Here is a 25681-nt window from a genome sequence, read left to right as displayed (position 1 = left end):
CTTCCCTGTACTGCTCATTCCAAATACCTCTCAGACTTCCTTTTATTCTCCCTCTTTCCAAGCCAAACAATCCCAGCTTTCAAAACCCGTTCCACTTTTGCCCTTTTCTGCTTCTTAGAGAAGAGGCGATGGAAGCGGAACACAGTACTTGTGGAGATAAGGGCAGGACAGGGCTTTACTTATGTTCTTTTCAACATGATCGTTTGAAATGGCCTCACTCCCAACTGGTGTGTAGGTGAACACTCCAAAAGCCTCACCAGGGCTGGCTGTGGGGCAGATGTTTTGGCAACAGTGGCAGGAGACAATGTGCTTGTATTGTGCCTCCTGGGGGTGGAATGGAATTTTTTTTTTTTTTTTAAAAAGGCAAACACTGCCAATAAAGTTTCCATTTTCAACCAATGGTTCAGTTTCTTGCTGCTCTGAGAGACTGCTGTGAATGCAGCCACGGCAAGCCAAGGGGTCACATCCCAGTAAGCCAATATTAGACAGGGGTCTATTGTGCGCCACCCATTACATTAACACTCACGATTTTACTTTATTTTTTCCTGCTCCAGGAGTCTGACTCTACCATCCCTGCCCCTTTGGCTGAGAACTGGCTCCATTACACTGAGGATTTGTTGGAAAGAGCCAAATTCCTCCCTATTGTAACTTCACAGGAGTCATGAGTTACACCTGGGCAGAATGAATGGAAACAGAAAGAGCTCTGGGGCCTAAGTCTGTCACAACAACTTGCAGAAAGCGAGTCCGGCAGGAGGCCAGGCAGAAAAACTGCCCCCTCCTAAAGAGCACTGCATTCTGGTCTCCTTGCACGCCAGCGGTCACGGTCTGCAGAGAAAAGCCAGTGCCTGCCCTGTTTCACTTGCCGCGAGTATGAAGCTATCCAGACGGAAGTTATAAAATTAGGGCTCTCCAGAGGCCTCATTTTACCCATAATAAAAACACTGCTTCTCTTTAAAGGGGAAGCCCTTTGAAGCGACAGTCAAAGTAACCCTATTGGGATGGCTCAGCAGTCGAAGCCTCAGCTAAGGCACACATAACACTCAGACCCAGGTGCATAAGCCAAGAACTAGACAGTCGCTTGAATGCCCCCTTTAGTAGCCAAAAGATGGGGTCCCTCACAAAGCCATTAGTTGGGCCCCTATTCACTTACAGCTCAAGGCTTAGCAGGAGGTCTCCACAGCAGGAAACCCATTACTGTAATATGCAGCCATGCACTCCTGTAAAGAAAACCAACAAACTTACTCAGCTCTAGGTCCCTGGATGCTGCTCCTTTACTGTTCTTTTCCTCTGAGGCTCCTTCCTTCCAGGGCAGATCTTGGCCTTTCCATTCATTCATTTGCAGTGTCTCTCTAAACCTAAATGGTCCACAATATTTAGTAATGGCTCCCTCTCCCCTCCCTGTCCTTTAGCCTTTCCCTCTTCCCTTCTCAAGTCGCCTTTCTGGCTTATGCTTGGGCAGAGCTCTCCTGGTCTCAACCTCCTCCTGTTTGCCACATCTCCCACTGATTGCAGACAGCTGCCCCTGCTTACTGACCCTCTTCACAGCTGCCCCTACTTACGGCTTCCCCCCACAGCAAGGGGAGAGGACATTGCTACTCAATTGTATCAGTGCTGGGCTCAAGCAGCGCTTTCCATCTAGTAACGCTCCTGAATTCCAGGCTCACTGCAGGGGACCCAATGTTCCTCCTAGGCAATATTGAGCAGGCTGCTTCTACATGTATTATATTGGGGGCATGGTACAGGCACTGGAATGCGGTTGCTCAGGCAGGTGTCACTGCACAGAAAAAAGGGCTGCATACCAATCAGCTGGCATGCAAACAGCTCAGAAAGCCATTTCTAATCGGTATTGGTGCTGCAGAAGCCTTCATTGGGCCCATATGAGGTTAAAAGCAAAATATTTCCCCATCTTCCCCTCTGTGCTCCAATGACCGTTTTGTCCTCAGTGTCCCGGTTACTACAGATTGAAACCGTGGAAATTCCCCCTGCCCAAGTTCCAATTAAGGCAAAGGAGGATTCCCCTTCCAGTCCTCTCTCCCAGAGAATGAGGGGCACAAAACAATATAGGAACTCCGCCCCCATTAAGCTGCCAATAGCTGTGGGGGGCTGCAAATTTTTAGCACATTATTGCAGCAGCCAGGGAAAACACGGGCATTAAGATGAATGGCTAAGCTTCATAATGAACAATTACAGAGTAGAAAGAGGTCCTCCCCAGAGACACGTGCTAGGAACTCCGGGATCTACCCTGAGCTTTTGGAACTAAAAATCACTGACTGGCTTGTTTGACGAGGCTCTGACAACTATTAACTAGATTTTGGGAAAGAGGAGAAAAAAAGTCCCCCCCCCAGGAGCTAAGTTATTATTTTAAATAATTAAGCATCCAGCTTGTTTAAAGAATCAGCCCATGGGGAGACAGTAGAAAGGTTTCATCGCGCACAGACACAATGGAACATGCGGACAATTAAACTACTTACAGAGAAATACCAAGCCAGCCACGGATTGTTTCAGTGCAGCGTAAGGTGCAAATTGCTGTTGGGAGTCAGAGTAGCCATGCACAATAACTGTTATGGGAAGAGTAACTTGTAGAGCAGGAGGTTGCATTGTGTGTCTATTCTGAAGGGGTCTTGAGTGTAAGTAAGGAGAACTGGCACCTTCTCTACACTACAAAGTTAGGTCGGCTTAACTACATTGCTCAGGGCTGTGAAAAATGTCATGCCCTGTGCAACGTCCTTAAGCGGCCCTCGGCCCCAGTGTAGACATGGTGAGGGCAACGGAAGATTTCTTCCCTTGACCTAGCTACTGCCTCTTGCAGAGATGGATTTACTACCGCGATGGAAGAGCCCCTCCCTCGCTGTAGTAAGTGTCTACACTACGGCTGGGCCCCTGCCGCACTTCAAATGTAGACATACCCTCACTCAGTGGGTCTGTACCCAGGAAGATTAAGGCCGTAGGGCAGCTGCTTTCAGCTACTAGGTTTTTAAACCTAGCCTGAGTAGAGTACGAAGCAAAGGGAAATTTGCATACCTGAGAAAGCGAGCAGGATTCCTTCTTGTACATCGAAGATATTTATTAAATTAAAACCTGCTACCCTGGGCAGACTCAGTGAAAGTTGATGAGGATCCTACGAATGGACAAGCTGCATAAACCCTCACACAGGCTTGTAACTCACGAAGTGCTGGCGGCACTTTGAAGAGAAACAGTGCGTGTGATCGTGAGGGCAGCAACCATAACTTCAGGTGCTGTAAAAATACCACCAGGCTGCATGCTAACTGGGACGGACGGTCAGTTGCTCAGCAAGGACCACACACACCCTTGCCCTGCTGAGATGCAGAAGATCGGAAAGCTCTCCACGGGACAAAGATCTGTCTTGGAGAAGGAAAGGCTGGCCTAGAGGATAGGACACTAGGACTCAAGAGATCAGAGTTCAACTCCCAGCTCAGCCACAGGCAAGTCACTTATTTACTCTGTGCTTCAGTTGCACATCTGTAACATGGAGCTATCAGCATTGCCATACTCACTGGGGCATTGCAAGGATAAAATCCACTAATGACTGTACAACGCTCAGACACTATGAGGGCCACGCAAGCACCTAGACAGTAACGGGCAGGTGCCAATGCACATTATCATACTGCTCAGCACACAAGAGTACACCTGCTAATTTCAGAAGAAACCACGTAGCCTGCAGAACTAGAACCAGTATGCTTGGGACTTGAATCTTCACAAAATGGAAGGTAAGGAACTCCTTTGCCGTGACTTGAGGTCACCTCTTTCAAACTGCGGCGTAGCTCATATTTCATCTGCACGTAATATACTCTTCCCCCGATGCACCAGTGCTTACTAGACTGCACGGCAAGGTTTTTGTAAAGAATTTATTTTTTAAAAAGGAGAGAAGAAACGCTGTGTCCAAGGTCTTTCACAAAACTTGATGTAGTGATCAGAGAATTCAATGAACAGGGGTTTTGAAGGTTCACCTTTTTGTGACCCATTTTAAACCCATCACTATTTGGTCTCACCTGCCACTCTATCAAGTAAAGATCCCTTCCCACCCACACCTATACCACAAGAGGCTGGAAATGAAGGCTCTTACTCATCACATTTTGATTAAGATGGCTTAAAATTTGAGCTTTAATTGAAATGGGAAACACATTCCAAGAGGATTTTTTGTTTTTTAGATTTAACCAAGCTATCAATTTCGTTTTCATTGGACATTATTGCTAACATTAAACCGTACGCCCCCGAATAGAGAGAATTCATAAAAAAGAGAATACAATCTGATCAAATCCCGGTGTAGGCAGCTACATTCATGTCTGCATGGTGGACCAGCACATCAGCTCACCGAAAGTAAAAAAAAGGAGTCTCTGGATTGGTCTGAAAGATTCTCATTTTCCAAGGCTTGATTATACCAGTGCTTTCCTGTCAAGTGTCTTCCCGGTCAGCAACAAATCTCAACTCAATACACATGTCTAAATGCAGGTACATTACAATATTTTTTTTAATAGTATTAAGTTATCTTAAATTATTTGAACAAAATTTTAAATTCCACATTTGATATCAATCTAAAAGGGACCAACATAAATCAAGAGAGAGAAAGAACACCACTGCAATATCAATTCCAAATTGTTACCTTTTTTTTTTTTTTTTAAACAGATCTGTACAGCAAAGGAGTCAGTGATCACAAATCAGACCATACAGCAATCTAGAGCAACGCTAATCCTGTACACAGCAGAGCAGAAACACTCCCACATTCGGATGCTCCGAGTACATCAGCTGTACTGATGGACTCCAAACCGTTTCTACTTACAGAGGACATTTTGGTGTGGGGAAAAAAAAAATTTTAAGTTCCCTTTGTGATTTCCAGTGTTTCTCTTATACAAAATATTACAAGGATTTTATATATATTTACACAGACTTGCACAGCTAGAAAATGGTTACAAATTACAATCGGGTTTGGCAATCTATTTTTTTTAAATACATGATCTGGAACATAGCAGATTTACAATCTATGGTTGTAGTGGTAATTCATCCTACATTTCAAAGGTCTGCACAGATGAAGTTTTCTTCCCATGCAGCTCCATCCTAAAACATTTCTACCATGAGATGTGTGCCAGGGTAAGTGCCATGAATGCAATTCATTTGTCTCCCAGCATCAGTCACGGATCAGACTAACAAAGCTTGTGCAAGTTGGTGGCACAACATGGAAAAGTCAATAGACAACTGAACTTTAAATCCTTTACGTATTTTGTGTTGACTTTCTAGGCAGCAAACCTATTTCTAAGGAACAGCCAACACCACTTTCAGAAAAAGCAGCCACTGAACCTCTGGGGCATCTGTGCTATAGACCTGCAGCCAGTTAACACATGGTAGGGGTGTTCTGTTAGCTTCAAGCAAACCCCACTTTTTTTTTCCTTTTTAAATAACTCTTAGAACTAGGCCAGGGACAGGCTTTGTTTTAAAGCTACAGTATCTTTTTTATGGCTTTTAGTAACTCCCTGCCTTTCACTGAAATGAGGTATGTATTTCAAGTGAAATGGTAACAGTCAAGCAAACAAGTCTCAATGGACCACAGAGTTTTGCGCAGTGGTGTAAACAAACAGGTCTTCCCTACAGGATTGCCAAACCCAATTCTAATACAGTGCAAAAACAGGGATTTTTTAAATTTTATTTTTTTTTTTTTTTTTTTTTTTTAGAAAAAAGGGTCGCTTGGGGCCTCTCAGAGTTTACTAGTAACTGTCAATCCACTGAGCAAATCCTCTTTCCACCAGAGCTCTGTTTATTGACACCACCTAAGGAAAAATAAGAGAGACAGATGAAGGAAATACCAGCCTGAAAGCAACATTAAAAGAAATCCCCATAACTCAAGTAGAGTTTTAAACCCACGTCTCAGTCTATACAAACCAGAGCACTACATTTCTGCAAGTGTACGCACCTCATCTCCCATCATACTCCACAGCTGGATAAGAGGCAGGCCTGTTGCACTGTCATAGTTTGTGACCTGGAAACAGACAGACATGTTAGCATAGAGCACAGCAGACAAGCTGGTGTGTCAGTGAGCTGAGACATAGCTTTGCTGTTAAGCTTTCACTTCCTGAGGCTGAGAGGGAGAACAGTGGCACACAGTCTCCCCATCTATAAAATAAAGATCCTGGTCTCCTTTGACAATTGCTTTAAGAACTACAGCTCAAGAGCAGCGTAAGAGAGCGAGGTATTATTACTCAAGAACACTTGGTCCATTCTTGGGAGATGAGATTTCACTAGCATGAGTCCTATTACCAGGTAAGAGCTGAGTGTTTCACGTCTCCAGAGGGGTTTCATTTAACTTTTGATTCATCAGAGTACTATGGAATACTTTAGGATAAAAAGACTCTTGCCCAAGCATAAGCAGCACTGGCAGTTTTCTAGACATCTCTCATATTCCAGCATTATAATCTATGAAATACATGAAGGGACTATTGTGCTCATCTAGTCAGTCCTCCTGTATAACACAGAGCCTAGAACTTCCCTGAATTCATTCCAATTTGAACTAGAGCACATCTTTTAAAAAAACGGCCAATCCTGATCTAACAATTGCCAGTGATGGAGAATCTACTGCAACCGTTAGTAAACTGGTCCAATGCTTTGCTACCCTCACCATTAAAAATGTAAGCCTTGTTTCTAGGCTGAATTTGTCTAGCTTCAACTTCCAGCCATTGGATCTTGTTATACCTTTGTCTGCTAGATTGAAGAGCCTGCTATCAAATCTCTGTTCCCTCATCTAGGTACTTACAGACCATGATCAAGTCACCCCTTACCCATCTCTTTGACGGGCGAAATAGATTGAGTTCCTTGAGTCTGTCACTCTAAGGCATAGTTTCCAATTCTCATGGCTCTTCTCTGAACCCTCTCCAATTAATCAACATCCTTCCTGAATTACTGACACCAGCACTGGACACAATATTCCAGTAGCCGTCGCACTAATGCCAAATGCAGAATAATATACATACCTGTGCCAGCAGAGGTGTACCTCTGGTCATTTCACTAACGGATGAGTCAGCTTCTGATGAAAAGTGATCCTCGTCTTTGGAAAGAAAAGGAGAAAACAAGTCAGACATTCACAGGCTCATATGTTTTAAGTCCAGAAGAGACTATTACAACAATCTCCTGAATAACACAGACCAAAGAATCTCTCTCATCGTTGCTACAGGCATCTAGAGTCTATGAAGCCGAACAAGATCACACTGAAATGTGTGTCGCAGAGGGGAGATGAACAGTTCTCTTTTTAAAAGGATCCTAGCTCAGTAGCCACATGTGCATAAATGGATTCAAAGTAATTACTGAGGACCCTTGGTGTCTTCACATATGGTAGTTGACATTAACGTTTCAGTTTTTAATGAGGCATTCTTGAGCCTAGGAAACTCAGGACTTCACTTGTCCTGCAGGAAGTTTAATATGTGAACAGGAACTCAGTGCTATTCAATGGAATTTAACTGACAGAATAAACAATCCCTTGAAGGATGGGTGGAATTTTAACATTGCAAGCTGCGCTCTTCATTAATACGGTCTGTGTACTTTTCATTGTCCAAGTTGAGGGATGTATCTACACTGAGGTGTTGATCTCTGGTTCCCACGCACCATGCGGCAAATGCACTGAGCTTTGAGGAAGTGAAAACAAAAATCTACCTTCTGGGCTTAGACTACCTGGGCCCTTTACACTTAAAGATCAAGATGTTTCAAAATAAACTTTGTTCTTGGTCCACCCTCGTGAGACATCTCCAGCATCATCAGCAATGACAGTCCCTATGCTGCTGCAGATGTTGCAAGAGGTCCCTTATTGCAGAGCGCATGCAAACAGTGAACTCTGCTGCTGGAAGCTTGGGATGGAATGACTTTCAACCTTTGCCATCCATCTACAGCCTCGGCAGAGGCAAACCCTGTGCCTACCGCCTATACCGGGTTTCCTCTCCTGATACCCAGAGTCTTGACATCAAAGGGTGCTATAAGGGGGTCGGGTTAACATCCTTCAATATCGAGAATTGAAAAGCCTTTTAGGCACTAGCGAAACACGGCCGGATTTCTATCGGCAACAACATAGGAGACGTTCGCGGACATCACGAATTTCCCCTCCTCTTCCAGCACTGGGGCCGTTTTTAAGAACACTCAGAACTGTACATACCATCAATTTCAGTATGGGAATGTCAGAGGTTTGTCTAGTAGATTAAGGAATTAATCTGCATGTGTTTATTTAGTTACCTTAAAGGGACAGTACACTTGCTATCTAGTCCATTGGGAAAGAGGGGTTTAAAGAGTAGTTTAGGTCCTCCTGCTGCCCTCTGGTAGTTCTCCCAATTTGTGGTTTTAAGTTACATTCTCGTATTTTTTCCCTAACTGTTTCTCTTTCCATCCTCAGCCGCGTGAAAAACCTGCACACTGACTAGACAGGAAAGATAGTGAAACTAATTCCACAGTGCTGGCAAAAGCAAAAACCAAGCAAGCAAAAAAAAAAAAATTTCTAATCCACTTCCTAGTAACTTCAGATATTGGACTCAAAATGGTATGGAGAAAGTCTAGACAACTCTGGCTTCTAAACTGATGGCATCCTGTTTAACCAAGCACCATGAGCGCCGATCATTAGTTTCTCTCCAGTGATTTATGTTACCTGAAAGCGGCACCACATTGTCTAATAAAACTTCTGCTCCTTGGAAGGGTAGAGTTACAAAATCAGACCTTAAAAAGAGAAGAGAATCAACTTGAATAGAAGAACACACCTCTGCCCTAATTCCTTATTACTCTTTAAACGGATGATGGCTGATAGAGCAGGAATTCATTTGCTTCAGATTAGTTACAGCCAAAAGAATAGACACGGTGTGCGTAACAAGGGTTTGAGCAAAATTCATATGCGAGGAGCGAGCATCTTGTGGCTAAGGCATGGGAATGAGAGATTGGGGTTCAAGCTCTGGGCTCCTCCACTTAGTCTCAGTTCTCCACGTACAAAATGAAGATGGAGTGCTCCTTTTCTCCCGTCCTTCGTCAGCTCTGACAAAGGGACAGCGCTTACTATGTGCTTGTTACGGCGAGTGCCTAGCACACTGTGGCCCTGACCTCACCCGGGTCCTCTAGGCACAACTATAATAATGAGATTGCTTCCTCATCTCGCCCACCGCTCCAGCCGAGTGTACAACGCCAGAGATTCCTCGTGCTTCTACCACCCATTCAAGCTCCTCCACTGGGAGCAGGAGCACAGACCAGGCCAGTGGCAGGCACCCACAGTTTAAGCACTGTAAGTGTTAACAGTCACTGGTACCTGGTCTACCAGCAGCAAAGCAACGGCAGGAAATTTTAGAAGAACCTACAGCTTGCCAAGGTAGGAAGCTGGAAGTTAGACCCACGTGCAGGGATTATGAGTGCTGCTCCATTTGTTCTCCTCCCAAGTTGTCTTCCCCTGCCCTGGCTCTGCAAAATCTCATTTTCCATGCCACAAATGCAGCCGTGCAAATGGTGCACCACTGGGACTGGGGGGAACCCTCTCTGAAAGGGCAATGTCTCTCCCTGGTCCAGCTGGTGCTATGCATCTGTGCCTCATCGCTTCCCACCAGGAAGAGAACAACAAGTGCATCGTTCCCCAAACACACTCAGCATGTCACTACACAGGGACAGAGTTTTCATGAGGCAGCCCAGCCCAGCGGATGGGGCATGTAGACGGAAGGTCTATTCCTGGTTTTGCTGCTGGGTGCCCTTAGGTAAGTCACTTTTTTGTTCCTCAGTTTATCCACTACTTAAATGAGGATTACATTTGCCCTCCTCTGCGGAGCGCTTAGGCACTTATGGATGAAAGCACTATGTAAGAGGTAGGGGCATCAGTGAGGAAGCCAGGGGTCCCACATGGTTGTAAGTTGCTGAGAGAAGCACTCCCCCTTAATGCATTCATTATACTGCGGAGACACCTATACCTATCAAGCCATTACACTTAGTTATGGAAGTTCAACCATTTTTGTTCCGGTCAAGGGAGGAAAAACGCAGTTCCTGACCTGATCTGCCTGAGTGTGTCGATTTTAACTCTCTCGTATCCTCCGTAGTCCACGTATCTGATCTCCACTTCGTTGTTATCTTTGAAGTAGTCGACAACCTGAGCCCGCCACCAAGCGCCATCCAAGCCCGGAGCAGCACAGATCACACCGACTGCAAAGCAAAAAAGAGGGAGGAGTGGGAAGACTCAGCGTTAGTGCCTGTTTCTAGAAGAACCATTGGAACAGCAGAGACGCCAGACTCCTGTGTCTGCTGAGGAAGAAGCGCAGCGTCGGGGAGGACACGCTGCTACCCGCCCACGCTGCTTTCAGACAAGACGCCTGGCGCCCCGCAGCAGAGAGGCAGCATGACCCAGCAGACAGAGCACTGGACCAGCATTTAGGAGTCCCGGGTTCTATTGCTGGCTCTGCCAACAACCTGCTGGATGACCTTGGGCAAGTCAAGTCACCTCTTTGTGCCTCAGTTTCCCCTCCCACTTTCTGTCTTGTTTATTCTGATCAGGGAAGGGCTGTTTCTCACCATATGAGCATACAGTGCCTAGCACAAGCATGGCCAGCGCCACTAGCAGCTGCAGTAATACACTTCTCTCTCCGCCTTGCCCTGTCCAGTGATATTAAGCAGACGTGGGACTAACCCTGCCTGAAGTAATAAGAGGCTTTTAAACTCTCTCTAAACGTACTTAGCATGTTCAATTTTGCACTTTTGTTTGTTTTAAAGTAGCTGCTCAACACGAGTAACTTGAGCAAGAGAAGTATTCAGAGCGTTCGTGAACTACTGAATAGTCCTCTCCGGGGGCATGGCACGTCTGAGTGACGCTGTATACAGTGGACAAACATGTGTCCTCCGGAAGGTACCTTGAAAAGAAAAGATTCCGTTGAGCTGCCACCTTTCTGAATCACCAAGAAACAGCCACTCACAGACCCACCCCCGTTTAAAGATGGGTACATCATGCTGGACCCATACACTATGCCGAACTGCTTCAGTGAGAGCGACACATACAGCAGAAACAGCCATGTCGGGAATGCTTCCCCCCCCACCACAGCGCACGCCAGCAATCTGGAGGCATTGCCAGAAATTATACCTCTATAAAGGAGAAAATGACAGGGTTTGATAGCAAAGAAAATAATCCTGATGTTATAATTAGGGTGCCGGCAGCAAACATCTTCAGGAACGCGCAGCAATGCTGCTCCCTGACTGACAAGGCTAGAGAGAGGAGATGAAAACACCGGCTATGGGAAAGGTAAATAAAAAAACGCCCCTCTGCCCCCACCGAGAAACTGGTAACACATGCTTCTTGTAGTAATGCTGCTCATGAGAACATAAGAGTGGCCATACTAGGTCAGACCAAAGGTCCATCTAGCCCAGTATCCTGTCTTCCGACAGTAGCCAATGCCAGGTGCCCCACAGGGAATGAACAGAACAGGTAATCATCAAGTGATCCATCCTGTTGCCCATTCCCAGCTTCTGGCAAACAGAGGCCAGGGACACCATCCCTGTCCATCCTGGCTAATAGCCATTGATGAACCTATCCTCCATGAACTCATCTAGTTCTTTTTTGACCCTGTTAGTCTTGGCCTTCACAGCATCATCTGGCAAGGAGTTCCACAGGTTGACTGTGCGTTGTGAGAAAAAATACTCAAGTTCATGCTTATATTCATGCTAGCTCACACTGTGGCAAGATTTACATTCAAAGCTTTCAGAGTAGTTTATAATTGGCCAGAGTAGTTCTGGTTTGAATTTACCTTGGTAGGAAGATAGGAATTGCTAGATTGGATCAGAACCAAGCCCCGTCTAGTTCAATATCCCATCCCTGACACTGGCCTGCAGCAGAGGCTTCAAAGGAAAATGGAAGAACTCTGCAACAGCCAGATGTGGAGTAGTCTGCCACCCACATTAGGGCTCATCCTGACCTCTAATGCTTTGACCTTTGCTGAAGACCTGAAGCGTGAGCTTTAATACCCCTTCCACAAAGTCTATTATATGGGTCTTGCTAGTAGTTTTAAACACAGCTTTTACACTCATCTTCCATTGCACCCTGCCCAACGTTTAGGAGCTGCAAACACCCACTTATTTCGCACCTTATTTTCCCAAGTCTCCTTAGAGGAAACTCACATAACATTATTTACAAATTAATTAAGCTATGTGAAGAATGATTGTGTCCCATTTTTATACAGGTTCTCTATTGTCTGACCCATGGCAAATTCTGTCATAGACCCTCATCTCTGGAGGGCGGAGCAAACTTGAGAAAATGGAACGCGTGTAGTTTGATTTATCAGGGAGTGCAGGGCAGACACACTGAAAAAATACCTTTCAGTAAACTCTAGACTCAAATTACTCTGAAGCGCAGAGGAGAAAGTCTGCTAGATGCTACTAGGAAAGACCAGGGACAGATCCCAGGAGGAGACGTTCTGCTTGACAATTCATGAGGAACAAAATGACTTGCCTTCTACTGGAGTGGGCAGAGTTGGAATTCCAGGCTGAGAATAGCAGACATACATCTGCTGGTCCAGACTGCGCAGCACATGGAACGTGGGGTGCGTGTGCTGCTGTACAAACATGTGTCCTGCGTCGATTTGGTTAACGACAATTACTTCTACGGTGACTCCATCCGGTAGCATGAGCTGCCACAAAGAGAAAGTGTTAGGTTTCCATTAACATACTATTGCAACGTGAGCTTCACTCATTCCAAAGGTTAGTAATAAACTCAGTTTCACTGATACCTTATCTACTCTACTACAGACACAAAAATGAGGGGCCTTAGTGGTTCAGGAGTTCAGAAGTGGGCTCTTTAGATCTTCACCTCTAGGAGACTAGTTTGAACCTAGGACCAGCTGACGGAGAGTCATTGTTGACATGTGTTCTCATGAAAGGGGGTCAGATTAGTGTAAATTCTTTGGGGCAGCAATTGTGCATGTTGTGCAGCGCAAGCATGCCGACAACGCTAAAGGATGCTATTTATGAATAGGGCAGGGAGACTAGTATAGGCAACAACAATGCAAGCTCATTTTGTGCCATCCTGACAAAATACCCCAACACTGATCTGGTAGAATCACTTGTTGGAGAAAGTAGTTTAATTCCAAGCTCATCTGAGCTCCTGGCCTCTCTACTGAGGCTGCCAAATAAGTAGCAGTTTGCGATGGCGGTTTCTGAGATGAAAACACTTTCACAGATTTCCCTGCCAAGTCATTTCACATAGGCCATTGCGCAGCCATCAGGCTTTTGAGGGTATGCTGTAACTTAGCACAACCTAAAGGCACCTACCACAACCTGAGCTGTATTGGAGTTTCCCTTTAAGGTTATAAACAGAAATCTAAAGGAGAAGGCTCAAAGAATTAGAAACATGCAGCCCCCTTGCTACCCGTGGAGGCAGATATAAGTATATATCCAAGCGATATTTAGCTATTTAACAGATATTGGAGTCCATGGTGTACCCAGTAAGATCTATTACCAAATAGACTGTCATTTATAGACAATATCTGGAAAGGGAAACAGATGTGAAATATTGTGTGGAAAGCGCAGAGGTTGATTATGATGCCAGATCTGAATAATTGCAATAGACGCTTAAAGGGAATGTGATGCTACTGGAAAGTAACAATTCAGCACGATTCTACCAGTCACATGACAACCAATATATACAGAAACTGATTGTCTTTGACCATGTGGCAAATGGATTGTAAGAACAGAACCAGAATATCTCCTCATGCACAAACCAAAAAACCAAAGGGTTATTTCCTTGAGCAAACATGTCTAGACTGTAGGCCAAAGCCCATTATGTCAGACGTGTAACTGCCAGAGATTAAGCAAGTTTGGGTTGAAGGTATGGGTACATTTTCTGCAGTGTATTCCAGGAAATTAAACACAGGGCGTCATGACGACAGATGGAAACAGTCTGACATGCAACAACTACATCTGTGCTGATCAAGAAAAGCAAAGGACAGTCTCGAAGGAATCTTTGTGGGGCTGCTTGCTTGTACAGTGCCTGCTATGGATCAAAGAAGTGTTCTTTGTTCTGAGGCACGATTACTCAGTACACGCCCGGTCTTTCCAGCACACCCATCTATGGAACGGATTATGGTGCATAGTCATTGTAGGATAGGCCATCCTTGATATTTGCTTAATGGAAAAACCTATCGGAAATAGGACAGTCAAAATGAAGGGAGAATGCAATGTGGCTCTATGGATACATCTCCTAGGCATGTCCATACAGTCTAACTATATAAACACGGCTAGCGTGCTACCTTGGGGCTTACCCAGGAAGTCATAGGGAGGGAATGCAGCATCAGTGATGGGGCTGGAGGAGCGTAAATGTTGGTGAGGCTCAGCTCCTTGAACTTCTTACCAATCAGACTCAGCGCTTTGTCTACATGATGCTGAGAGCCTGGAAGACAAAAAGACAGAGTTAAATCACGTGGATGTGTTGGGCACACACAGGCAGCACAAGTGCTGGAACTAGGGGTGCTGCCGCTCTCCCCCCAGCTTGAAGTGGTTTCTAGCATAGGACAGGGTTGACAGTTTGGTTCAATGACTCTCGGCACCCCCACTATACAAATTGTCCCAGCACTCCTGACCGGCAGTACCTTGTAACTCCTCCTGAATGATACGATTACATACAGACCTTTCCTGTCTATACCAGCAAATATCTTTTTTGATGTGGGTAAAACCCTGGATACACAGCTGTAAATAAAACTGTCTCCTGCCATGGGATCACTGTGCGCTGGTTTCAGCTTCACCGAAGAGGGCTATTCACTGCATGCTAAGCCCCACATTAGAAAGCTAAAACAAAATCCCCAGTGTGGCGTGGTTGTTTCGTGTGTTTAAGTTTCAGTGATAGAGTCTTGACAGCTGACATTTTCAAAGCCAAGCAGCTACGTCCCTGCTATTAACTTTAGTGAAAGATGTATGGTTATATCTTGCTTTGAAAGTCTCAAACCACACTCCGTGACCCAAAACAGTGTTGTACTAGTGCCAGGAATATCCCTTAAACTGAGGAAACTTAATCAACCAGCGCAGCATCTGTCCACGATGAGCCAAGCACAGAGATTAACATAACAACGGCCATACTGGGTCAGACCAAAGGTCCATCTAGCCCACTGTCCTGTCTTCCAACAGTGGCCAATGTCAGGTGCTCCAGAGGGAATGAACAGAACAGGTAATCATCCAGTGATCCATCCCATTGCCCATTCCCTGCTTCTAGCAAATAGAGGCTAGGGACACCATCCCTGCCCATCCTGGCTAATAGCCATTGATGGACCTATCCTCCATGAATTTATCTAGTTCTTTTTTGAACGCTGTTATAGAATCATAGAATATCAGGGTTGGAAGGGACCTCAGGAGGTCATCTAGTCCAACACCCTGCTCAAAGCAGGACCAATCCCCAGACAGATTTTTGCCCCAAATCCCTAAATGGCCCCCTCAAGGATTGAACTCACAACCCTGGGTTTAGCAGGCCAATGCTCTTGGCCTTCACAACATCCTCTGGCAAGGAGTTCCACAGGTTGGCTGTGCGTTGTGTGAAGCATAAAGGGCAACAAGTACCTTTAAAACAATTCAGTTTTAATACAGCATCTATAGTGTCCGAGTAACCAAGATAAATATTTTTTTAAGTGATATTTCTTTGTACAGTGGCCCTTTAAAGATTCTGGCAAATGGAATATTTTCCCAGCTCCCCTAATCATTTACAAAAATATTTTAGTACATGTTTATTTTCAGTGACTTCTCTTGTCAAAAATCTACAACAACTGATTTATGTTTATTACTGTGGTGATGAGGTTACAACCAAGAATGGGTCCCATTGTGCTGGTCAGTGTTCAGGCACAGCATAAGGGTATGCCTCAACTACGGAGACTATGCCAGCACAGCAGGGCCCTGGAGAGTAGACACAGGAACACCACACCCCGGAACGAAGTTAACTATGTCAGCAGAAGCCCTCTTCCACCAACACCTACACTTGTCAGAATGGATGCGTCCGTCTGTCAGGGGCGTGGTGATTTTTGTTTTTAAATACATACCTGACTGACGCAGCTATGCCAGTATAAGCTTCCAGCGTAGGGCAAGCCTGAGAGAGTCCCTGCCCTACAGAGCTTACAGTCTAAACCTACAAGGCAAAAGGGATCTAAAATACAGGTGAAGTGAACAATCCAATGGCTGCAAACATGTTAGTTCCTCTTTTTTTGTTTTTACCTAAATCCTGTCAGCGGGGTTGTTAGCAGGGGATTAGCTAGATGCTAACACATTATAGGCTACATACTTGCGCTAGCCATGCTTTAGGTAGCTTGCTGAAAACAGCAGTGAGGCCGTGGGCAGCACAAGACGGTATGTATCCAGCAAAAGGGGGGAGGGGGGGAGAGTCAGGCAGGCTCATGCAGCCAGCGCTGAAGCCCGCACCTCGGTGTCCTCACTGCTATTTCTTAGCAAACTAGCTAGCTTACAGCTGGCGCGGGCATGCCTACGTGCGCTGCAAATCACCCCAGCTCCATGTCACTATGTGCAGACATATGGTTAGGGAAACAGATCTAGAACAACCTCTCACACACACATCTCTGGAAGAAGGGTTTGGGGAAATGGTACCCCATAAACCTTGTCTGCACTAGGGAAAGATGGACATTTTAAAATCCTAGTGTAGACAAGGCAGTTGTGTGTTAACAGCCATTAGCTGGTTGAGGTAAGCCATATGCTCTCCCCCACGATTTTAATGCGTTAAAAATTCACCTTCCTTCCCAGCATAGACAGGGCCTAGCATTGATGTTATTTGAAGCACAGGTAGTGGCATTTCGAGCACAAGACTCAAAGTTAAGTATCCAAGCTGCAGTCAGTTCTTCACCCCTTTATCTAAGCGTCCAGAGGTCAGATTTTAGACACAGTCTTAAAAAAAACCCACAGCCGGGAATCATCTCACTCACCTTCTATGTGACAAATCTGGACATCTTGGGTGTAAGGTAGCGTTGAAATATAAATTTTGGCACCAGAAGTTTGCTTCAGAAAACTCACGTATCTCCCCTGCTTGCCAATCAGCCGGCCAACCAAGTGCTTGATGGAAAGATGGAGAATTCACAGTGAGGAGTGAGAACAACACCTGGGATCTTTAATTTTTAAATGCTTAATTTCACCTACAAGAAATGCCACAGGTCTGATGGGGCCGTGAGGATCAATCGGAACTCAGCGCAGACTGGGCTTCTACCAAGTGTAAAATGACATTGGCCCAGCAGAGTTTAGAGAGATTTTGTTCAGTAGCCCAAGGCAGTTTCTGATTTACCCACATTTTGTTAAGTCCATCTTTCTAGTCAGCAGAAACAGCAAGTGCAGCAAAGACACGAAGCCCTGGTGTAGGTTAGCGTAACTCCTGAAATCAATGGAACTGCCCCATCTCTGAATCTGGCCCCATTTCTTATTATGCCATTGTGCTTTTCATTTTAAAAAACCCTTAAGTTCTAGCTCTTTAACTAAAACTAATTACAAGTTTCTTTGGAGAAATACTAACAGCTTGTCCTCATTGGCCAAGGATATGGATTCTGCTACTGCAGGGCTGATTCCCTGTGCCTAGGGTATACTATCCCATAAAAAGAAACTTCTCACGTAGTGTCAGAGCCCACTGCATCGCTATAGGAGGCAGCATGCTCAACCCATTTGGGAAAGCGATGCCTTATATTGCTGAACTGTGAACCTTCTGGATGACTCAGGAGCAACAAGGACCAGTTCTGGAAGGGATCTTGTGGAGTCATCCAGGGCTCCAAGGTGCAAGGATGAATGTTATGAAGCAAAGCCTGGGCAATGGGGCAAGTGTAGAATGGGGATGGGGTGGGGGGAGGCTCTGGAGGGAACATGGAACATCCTTCCTAGACCCAGAGACAGTTGCTCTTTCTGGAGAGGCGTTCTCAACACATTAATGGGCATTAGCCCCTTAGAGACATTCAGAATTTCAGCAGAGAATATAGAAAGCCCCTTGAACATCCTCTGTCCCCCATATGCAAGAAAAGCCAAAGCACCCCCTCTACCAAGAATTATGGAATCTGTTTTTTTGGGTTTACTAATTTCATGGGGGGAGGGGGGGTGTATTTTTTAGCAATTTTTAGTTTTATGTACATCAGGGTACAGGGCGTTGAATATCAAGGGTTTGGGGGGCTCTATATATACACTGTAATAACTAATCTTTAGAATGCTCCCTAGTGTGCTGGAACGTGGTACTGTTTGAAACAACACTACATTCAATTTTAACGTGCACCAGCATGGTCTACACAGACCAACAGATGTGCAACACATTAGTGCGCTTTAGAAATCACACCCGCGTAGTCTGCATTTCTGCGCTGAGATGCAAGTCACTATTTCTGGGGTTTCCTGGATAAATACCAATTTCAGGGTTTTTTGTGCCATGGATGTTTATCGCTTAAAACCGAAAATCAGCAGCCCTACAAGGATTCTTTGCATTTGGAGTCCTTCAGCAGGTATTTCAAGGAGTGTTAAGCCCCAACCCCTGAAGGATAAGAAAGCACAGCACCCGTTTTATAGACAGAGGGAGATACAGAAGGGCCATGTGCTTCGCTCAAGGTCACACTGTGGCAGAGCCAGGACTAGAACCCAGAAGTTGACTCCCAGTCCCCCGCTAACCACTGGCCAACGCTCCCCAAGGTCAGTGCAGGGAGTTACGGATGCCGAGTATTTGGCTCGTTACCTTTGGCACCTCTATCTCCCAGATAGTGAGCTCAGACTTATTGGATTCTACTCCTGGCTTGGAGTTCTGGCAACTCTCCGTCTTCCCAAGGGCACAGCCACTGTCCACAGAATCCATGCTATTTACATCTGAACCTACAAAAAACAAACAAAAAAAACCCCACACCATGGCATTCAGACAGTCTGCATAATCCAAGCTCTTAGACTCTGCATGAAGTCTGACAAAACTCCCATTTCACATACATTGTGATTGTGGGCCCTACTGCACACACACACTTTACACTCTAGATTGTGAGTCTGCTATTCAATTCTCAGCTCCTCTAAGAAAAACATGTGTCGGGGCTACTCTGTGCTACTTATGGAAACAGGCCACTAGAAACAGACTTTTGTCCCCTAAAACTGCCTGAAGAATTCCACGTCTGACGATAAAAATCTGAATCCAATTAGGAACCGCCATGTTCACAAGCACACTCTGTAATGCAATGGGCAGAGTGTAAGACATCAAGAGTTTGTGCAGGTCAAATACAGAAGCCAGGTGCTATTACTCGTGGAATGCAAACTCCGTACAGTAGCAGTATCAGAATTATGTCCCCTTGGATTAAATAGGACTGGCAGGGGAATACTAGCCGTGAGACGGCTTCTTCATCTTTGAGACTCCAAACCTAGCTATGGGTTATTGGGGAAAAGGGAGATGGAGTCTTTTCCATTGGAAGCCTCCTGTCATCACACTACCGCTGCCCTGGACCAAGGTAAAAGCAGTGGGAGGGATAAGCCACCGCTGAAGATCTATGGCTTTGCAGCAGGCCACATGTGCCGTACTAAGAAGCACCCGCACATCACCGACCTCTCTGCTCAGCAGGAGAGGCCCTGGTACTTCAATGAGAGAGGCCCTGCAAACATCAATAGAAGATAGATCGAAAGCTCTTTATGGAAGGTCGTGACTGCTTCAGTGCAAAGCACAGACCCTTCCCACAATTTGATTGGAAAGTGCTCCTGAGTCCTCCCACCCATGGCTGGAAGGGGGAGGAAATCTTTGGAGCAATCGAAGGGACCTCCTTCAAAGACTCCTGGAACATTCCAGCTGCAAAAAAAAAAACAACCCACCTTAAAGGACTTCAGGATGCCATGAACCAGACATCCCCCAAGCAACTCAATGAGGCAGAGACCTGCTGAAGCTAATGTACGCTGCTCCCCAATCCAGCCATTAGGCTTGAAGAAGCCTCCGAGGGCCAAGGTGATATTAAAGATCTTAGTCATTTTGGGATGGGGTGTGGGAAAGCCCAAGGAACTTAGAGACACGTGGCAAGCCAAAGATCAGGCTCTTAGCAAGAGAGGCATCTTGACACATGGGATTTGATCCAAGCAAGTTTCCAAGAGTGAGAAACAGAGGCCCTTCGTTACGGAATTCCATTTAGTTTCACTGAAAACTGGAAGGGGATCACTTCAAGCGTGCTGAAGTTCAGCGGAGCCGTTCCTTTAATGGGAATCAGATTCATGCCGCTGGAGTGTGAGCGAGCAGAGCTTTCCCTGTTAACCCCCAATCTCAACTGAGGAGTATGATTCCCCCTGGTCAGGTAGCCTTGCTTCCCAAAGGCCCAAAGCTAAGACAGCATCTTCTACTTGGGAAGGGTATGAGAGATACAAGGTATATCAAGCAGTAATGTAAGAGACCTACAGACCCAAGTCTGTAAGATATTAGCTTAAGCACTTTGCATGAGCTATGCGGCCTACAAGCTTTAGCATAAGTGAGGTCGCTGCTGTCTAACTTAAGTCACAAGGTATCATAAGACTTTGTTCGGGTGAACAAATACACCGACACGCAACCACGAGAACGCAGTTGATGCCAGTTTGGCTATTTTAGGATAGGAACATCAGCAGATGTTCAACTGCGCAATTGTTACTGCAACCAACTGATGTGTATGTTTGCAAGTCTGAGATAATTAATATACTAACCTATAGCATAAGGACACCCCAATGTTATTAGGGTGAGGAATTTAGTTATGGACAAAGGAGGCCGAACATTCCTGTCTCATCAGTCCTAGGTCTCCACAAGGATGGTGTGACTATAGGTATGACACGACACCAGACAGGAAGTTAATACTGTATTACTGCTGCCTCCTTGGTTGGGTTGGATTGGATTGTTTGTGTGTTTACTAATTGTGCTAGCAAAACCATTGCAAATTCAGAAGCTTCTTCCTCAAGTCTGAGTGTTGCAACCCTGCACATGGGAGTTCCCAAATTAACAGTACTTCTAACAACTCTGGGCCTGATCTGAGGACTCGAATTTACCAAACCTCAGAGGGTTAACAGGGCATTCTCAAGTAATCAGTATAATACATAATCAGTAGATCAGGCAATGGAAGGGTGAGACTCTGTTAGCCCCAGTTATGGGGAGCCACCGGTTTCTTAAATAGCATCTGAACATTTCAAATATGGTTGGGGGATAAAAGGATGATAAAAGTGATGAGCTTCCAGCAATCTGCCTGTTAGTACATTACTGGGATGAGGATCCAACAGTCCTCGTTTGCTCTTCTGTATTCTGGCCACCTGGCTCCAATACACCAAAAACCCAAGGGAGCATAGGAGCTACGCTGTTTTTGCTACTTCCCAAGTCAGGCCCCAGCTCTGATACAATCGGGTCCACTATCTGCCTGGCGGGTCTCGATTTAGACTTGCTGATCAAGATGCCGCTGTGACAAGTGGGGATTTCAGGGCGGTGACAAGGGAGCAGGAGGCGGCTTTTCCTGTTACACCCCCTTTCTTCCCTTTCAGCCTTCACCTCGCACATGCAAAGTAACCTACATCACCCTCTACATCAGTGGTTTTCCACCAGGGATCCAAGGCCCCCTCGGGGGCCACGAGCAGGTTTCAGGGGGGTCCAGGGCAGAAAGCTGAAGCCCTGCCACATGGGGTTGAAGCCTGGGGCCCTGAGCAATGTAGTTTTGTGGGGGCCCCTATGGCATCAGGCCCCAGGCAAGTTCCCTGCTTGCTACCCCCTGATGCCGGCCCTGGTTTTCATATGCAGAAAACCAGTTGTGGTGGCACAGACAGGCCGTGGAGTTTTTATAGCATGTTGGGGAGGCCTCCGAAAGAAAAAGGTTCAGAATCCCTGCTCTACATCACCTCGGAGTTTGTCCTGGCGCGAGAGTTTTGTCGCTTTACTGTGTGGTCTCAGTTCAGCCCCTGGATTAGAGCGTTTGTTCTCTCCGCTAGTCATTCCGAGAAGTGTATGCGACAGGGTAAGAGTAATTTCTTCCTTTAGCAAGAAGTGTTTCTTATAGAGGGGACATCTAGAAAATGGCTAATCCCGGTCTCCTATTAAAAGCTGCAGAGCCTGCTATCTCGCAGCAGGCAGCACTCCTGTTACTCTGTAGTGACTATAGAACGCAGCCTGTCTTTAGGAGCTGTTTGCGCTGGAGGGTTGTATGAAGAGCGTTTACGTACAGCTTTTAAGGCTGAAGTTTGTGTTTGTCCACACATGGTTAGCCTAATATAAAGCAGGTAGGAAAAGAACCCCCGGCTTAACACTACCCACCCACCCGAGAGAGAGAGAGAGACTACAGCAAAGAGATGAGGGACCCCGACAAGCCAAACACATTACACGTGGGCACAGGCTGCTGAGATTTCTCATCACACACCCACTTTCCAAGCAAACAGACCATGTTAGTGCAGACACAGATGACGCTGTCTTAGGACGTCAAGCAATTGCCCTGCTCCATCTGTTCGCATGTACAGTCCACGTCCACCCTTCAGTGAACGGTCCACACCAACGGCAAGAGCCTAATGCTTACAGCGGAGTGGATGCTGCCTGAGCTCAAGCGGTAACAAGCTTGCGCTTTTGGGGCTCATGCTTGCAAGGTGCTGAACTCCCTGGCCCTGATCCAACACACACTGATTTCATTGGGACGGCTCACGTGCTTTAAGTTAATCATGCGCTTAAATGCTTTGCTGGATGGAGGCCAGCATGCTCAGTGTCTTGCTGAGTTTCCTGGACACCACTTAGCTAGCTACAGTTTTTTCCCCATCACTGTGGGATGCAGGAGCTGGCAGCCTAGGGTGGGTTCATTCTGTCCATCTGAGCATAAGACACATCTATTTATAACTTGGTAGGATTTTTACCAACAAGCAGGCCCTCTGAATTGTGATGAGGGTTGGGGACTGAGGACTTTTCAGTGCTGTACTAACGCACCTTCCCCCATGTGTCTTGTGTGAGGCTCTCAAAGAGATGTGACCCCTTACCTCCTGAGTGATCTGCATCGGTCTCCGCTGTCCAGTGCTTCTCATGTCTCAGATCTGCACTGTCCCCTTTCAGCACTCCATTGCTGTATGGCACTTTGTCTTCCCCTAATATAGGGGTCTGAGGTTTCTCACTCTGTGCCACGTTTTGCTCTGTGGAAGCGTCCTGGATCACAGACATGCTCAGCAAGTCTGAATGCTGGCCTGATAGGAGAGACAGTGACGTGCTTTGCAAGGGATCCTCGACGTTCGTCCCATCTTCAGACGTACATGCACTGCACCCAGAATCCTCCGTTACTGCATGCGACTCTTCGAACGACTCTCCATTGTTCGTAACCAAAGTCCGGTTATTTCCTTGTGTTTCACTGTGCACAGATTTCTTTGGCCGATGGTCTTTTGGATCTACCTGCACTGGGTTAGATAAGCGCCCGTATTTCAAACAGCTGGAATACGATACATAACGATGGAGTTTCTCTTCCGATAGGGGAACAGGTATCGTTGCGACATTCTCTGTGGAAACGGCTTCATTCCCTCTGCTAGATTCCACTGCAAGCATCTCATCGGATGAAATGCTCACTCTCTCCAGCGGTCTATCAACCCGACTGACTGCGACTTCACAGATCCTACTGGACACATCGCTTACTGAACTAGACAGCACTTCCTCGGTAGCTGCTAAGATGACTTTGGAAATAATCTGTATGGCTGCTTGCTCAATTTTCTCAACTTCATCTTTGTCCAAACTCACTCCTCCAATTCTCTCTCTTTCCAAACCATCTCCTTTCGACTGCATATCCCTGTAGCACTTCTCTTCCCTTCCATGACATTTAAGCACAGTACTGACGGTCATCTCAGACATCTCCTCTTCCCTGGACAGGTCCAAGCCAGCAGACTCTACACAATTATTCAGGAACTTCCCAACTACAGACTCTCTCTGCCCGGGGACAGTGCCCTCGACTTCCTCACTATCATCTTCATCTAAAATGGCAGGTTGGGTGGTGGCTGAATCCTCTGGTTCAGAGCCCAGGGCCGGCAGGCAGCCAGTGTCTGAGGACGTAGCCGCTAGGCACTGGATTTCCTTAGATGGATTCTCCAAAGAATCGTGTGTCATTTCTGCTTCACCACTTTCCCCAGTCTTTCCCAAAGACTCTTGTACTGACTCTACCACGGAACACACCAATGGCTGCTGCTCTGGGATTCCCCTGAAAGCTGACTCCTGCTTGGTAACAAGTACACCATTGTCACAGCACTCGACACTCTTCGGGGCTGAAGCGGGAGACACTTGTGCAAGGGACCCGGGTTCATCTCGAGACGCTGCTCTTTCCAGTTTTTCACTGTCGTCCTCAAACGTGCCCAATTCGAAGGTCGTCACTGCGGCGGCAGGATGGTCCCTGGAGGAACCTAATCTCTGTTGAGGGTCACATGCCAGAGAGGGGGTCATTAACCCTACGGACAGCTGGGAAGTTAAGGTTTCATTCTCTGGGCAGTCCTCTTCAGAGGGCACAGGCAGTTCTTTAGTAGCATTTACCTCTTCTCTGGACAGAGGTTCCTTTATGGGAGGTTCAATCCTCTGATCTTCCACGCCAGCTAATGCTTGCCTGTCGTGATTGCTCGTACGCTCCTTTTTACGAGAAAAAAACCACCACCAACCAATAAGTGCCAGCACTCCAGGTAAGGCGTACGGGAAGAAAGTGCGGAAGCGTAAAGCCATTTTAAGGAGCCTCAGCAAATATACCTAGAGAGGGGAGAGAGAGAGATGTAACTAGCATTAAAAAAATAATAATATGCTTCCTAAGAAAGAGAGAAAAGTTATACTGGGGACTTGCACGGGGCTCGGAAAGGATCAAGGTGTCACAGATTCCTCGAATCATTTATTTTTTTTGGCCAAATCTAGCTAGCTGTACTGACTGCTTTCAGTGTCGCTTAAACCTCTCTCTCTCTTCCCAAATCACTGGCTACGTTGATTAAAAGCAAAGCACGTCTGTCTAGCTAAAAGGAACACCTCTGCTACGTCAGCATGGTCCAGCGCAGAGGGCCCTGGACTGGCAGTCAGGAGATCCGGGCTCTATTTCAGCTTCGACCACTGGCTGGCTTCATTACCTCGAACAAATCACTTCACATCTTTGTGCCTCTGCCTCCCCTCCCCTCCTTCGCCTGGCTTGTCTAGTTAAACCACAAGTCCGTCAGGGCAGGGACTGTCTTGCTATGAGCATCCGCTGCACTTAGCACAACGGGGTCCGTAATCTCCGACTGGGCCTCCAGGAACAGCTGTAATGCAAATAAAAATGAGAAGGCAGGACAGCTCAAGTGGGTGCCAGCTATTTAATACTAAAAGCCAGTATGTACTAGACTCTGCCCTGCCTAGTCTAGTACGTTTTCCCACTCTGCCTTCTCTTGGATCCATTTCCGGCTCCCCCGCAGGCACATCTGGGGTTTGCCATCTGCTTAGGAGCTGCTGTCAAAAAGGAGCATTGAAGCCACAATGTCCGAGTAGGTTCACAACGAAGATGCCCATCCAGAAATATACCACTGCAATATTAAATCAAGGAAACCTGGGTATACAAATGTACCATCAAAACACTCCGCTGCTTTGAGGCACAAGATTTAGTTCTGCAGCTCAGCAAGAAGAAAACGGGACATTTAAGAAAACTGTTTATCTCTACATTAAAAATGGCAGAAAGTGTCTGTGCTTAACGGATCTCAAGTGTGCGGCCCAACCAGAAGTCACATCTAAATATTCCTCTGAAAAGCTTAGCTCTCTGAAGCGAAAGCCAGGTGGTCTAAAAAA

General features: G+C 46.2%; 1 protein-coding gene across 1 annotated transcript in view; it reads right to left on the bottom strand.

Annotated features, from left to right (window-relative positions):
* Positions 1-3900: 3900 nt before the first annotated feature.
* The window catches only part of AKAP1 (A-kinase anchoring protein 1), a 42774-nt gene continuing 20993 nt past the window's right edge, over positions 3901-25681 (bottom strand). Inside the window, exons 2-11 of the mRNA XM_026656484.2 lie at positions 22900-24628; positions 18662-18795; positions 16896-17022; positions 14247-14374; positions 12440-12617; positions 9999-10149; positions 8630-8697; positions 6978-7051; positions 5924-5989; positions 3901-5780 (exon numbers count right to left, since the gene is read on the bottom strand). Of these exons, the coding sequence (XP_026512269.1) occupies positions 5718-5780; positions 5924-5989; positions 6978-7051; positions 8630-8697; positions 9999-10149; positions 12440-12617; positions 14247-14374; positions 16896-17022; positions 18662-18795; positions 22900-24604 (2694 nt within the window). The 5' untranslated portion in view covers positions 24605-24628 and the 3' untranslated portion in view covers positions 3901-5717. The remainder of the gene's footprint in view (positions 5781-5923; positions 5990-6977; positions 7052-8629; positions 8698-9998; positions 10150-12439; positions 12618-14246; positions 14375-16895; positions 17023-18661; positions 18796-22899; positions 24629-25681) is intronic.

This window comes from Terrapene carolina, unplaced genomic scaffold, assembly GCF_002925995.2.
Source record: "Terrapene carolina triunguis isolate 2854851 unplaced genomic scaffold, T_m_triunguis-2.0 Scaffold231, whole genome shotgun sequence".
In the NCBI taxonomy this organism is placed as follows: Eukaryota; Metazoa; Chordata; order Testudines; family Emydidae; genus Terrapene; species Terrapene triunguis.
This window is presented reverse-complemented; position numbering and strand designations above follow the sequence as displayed.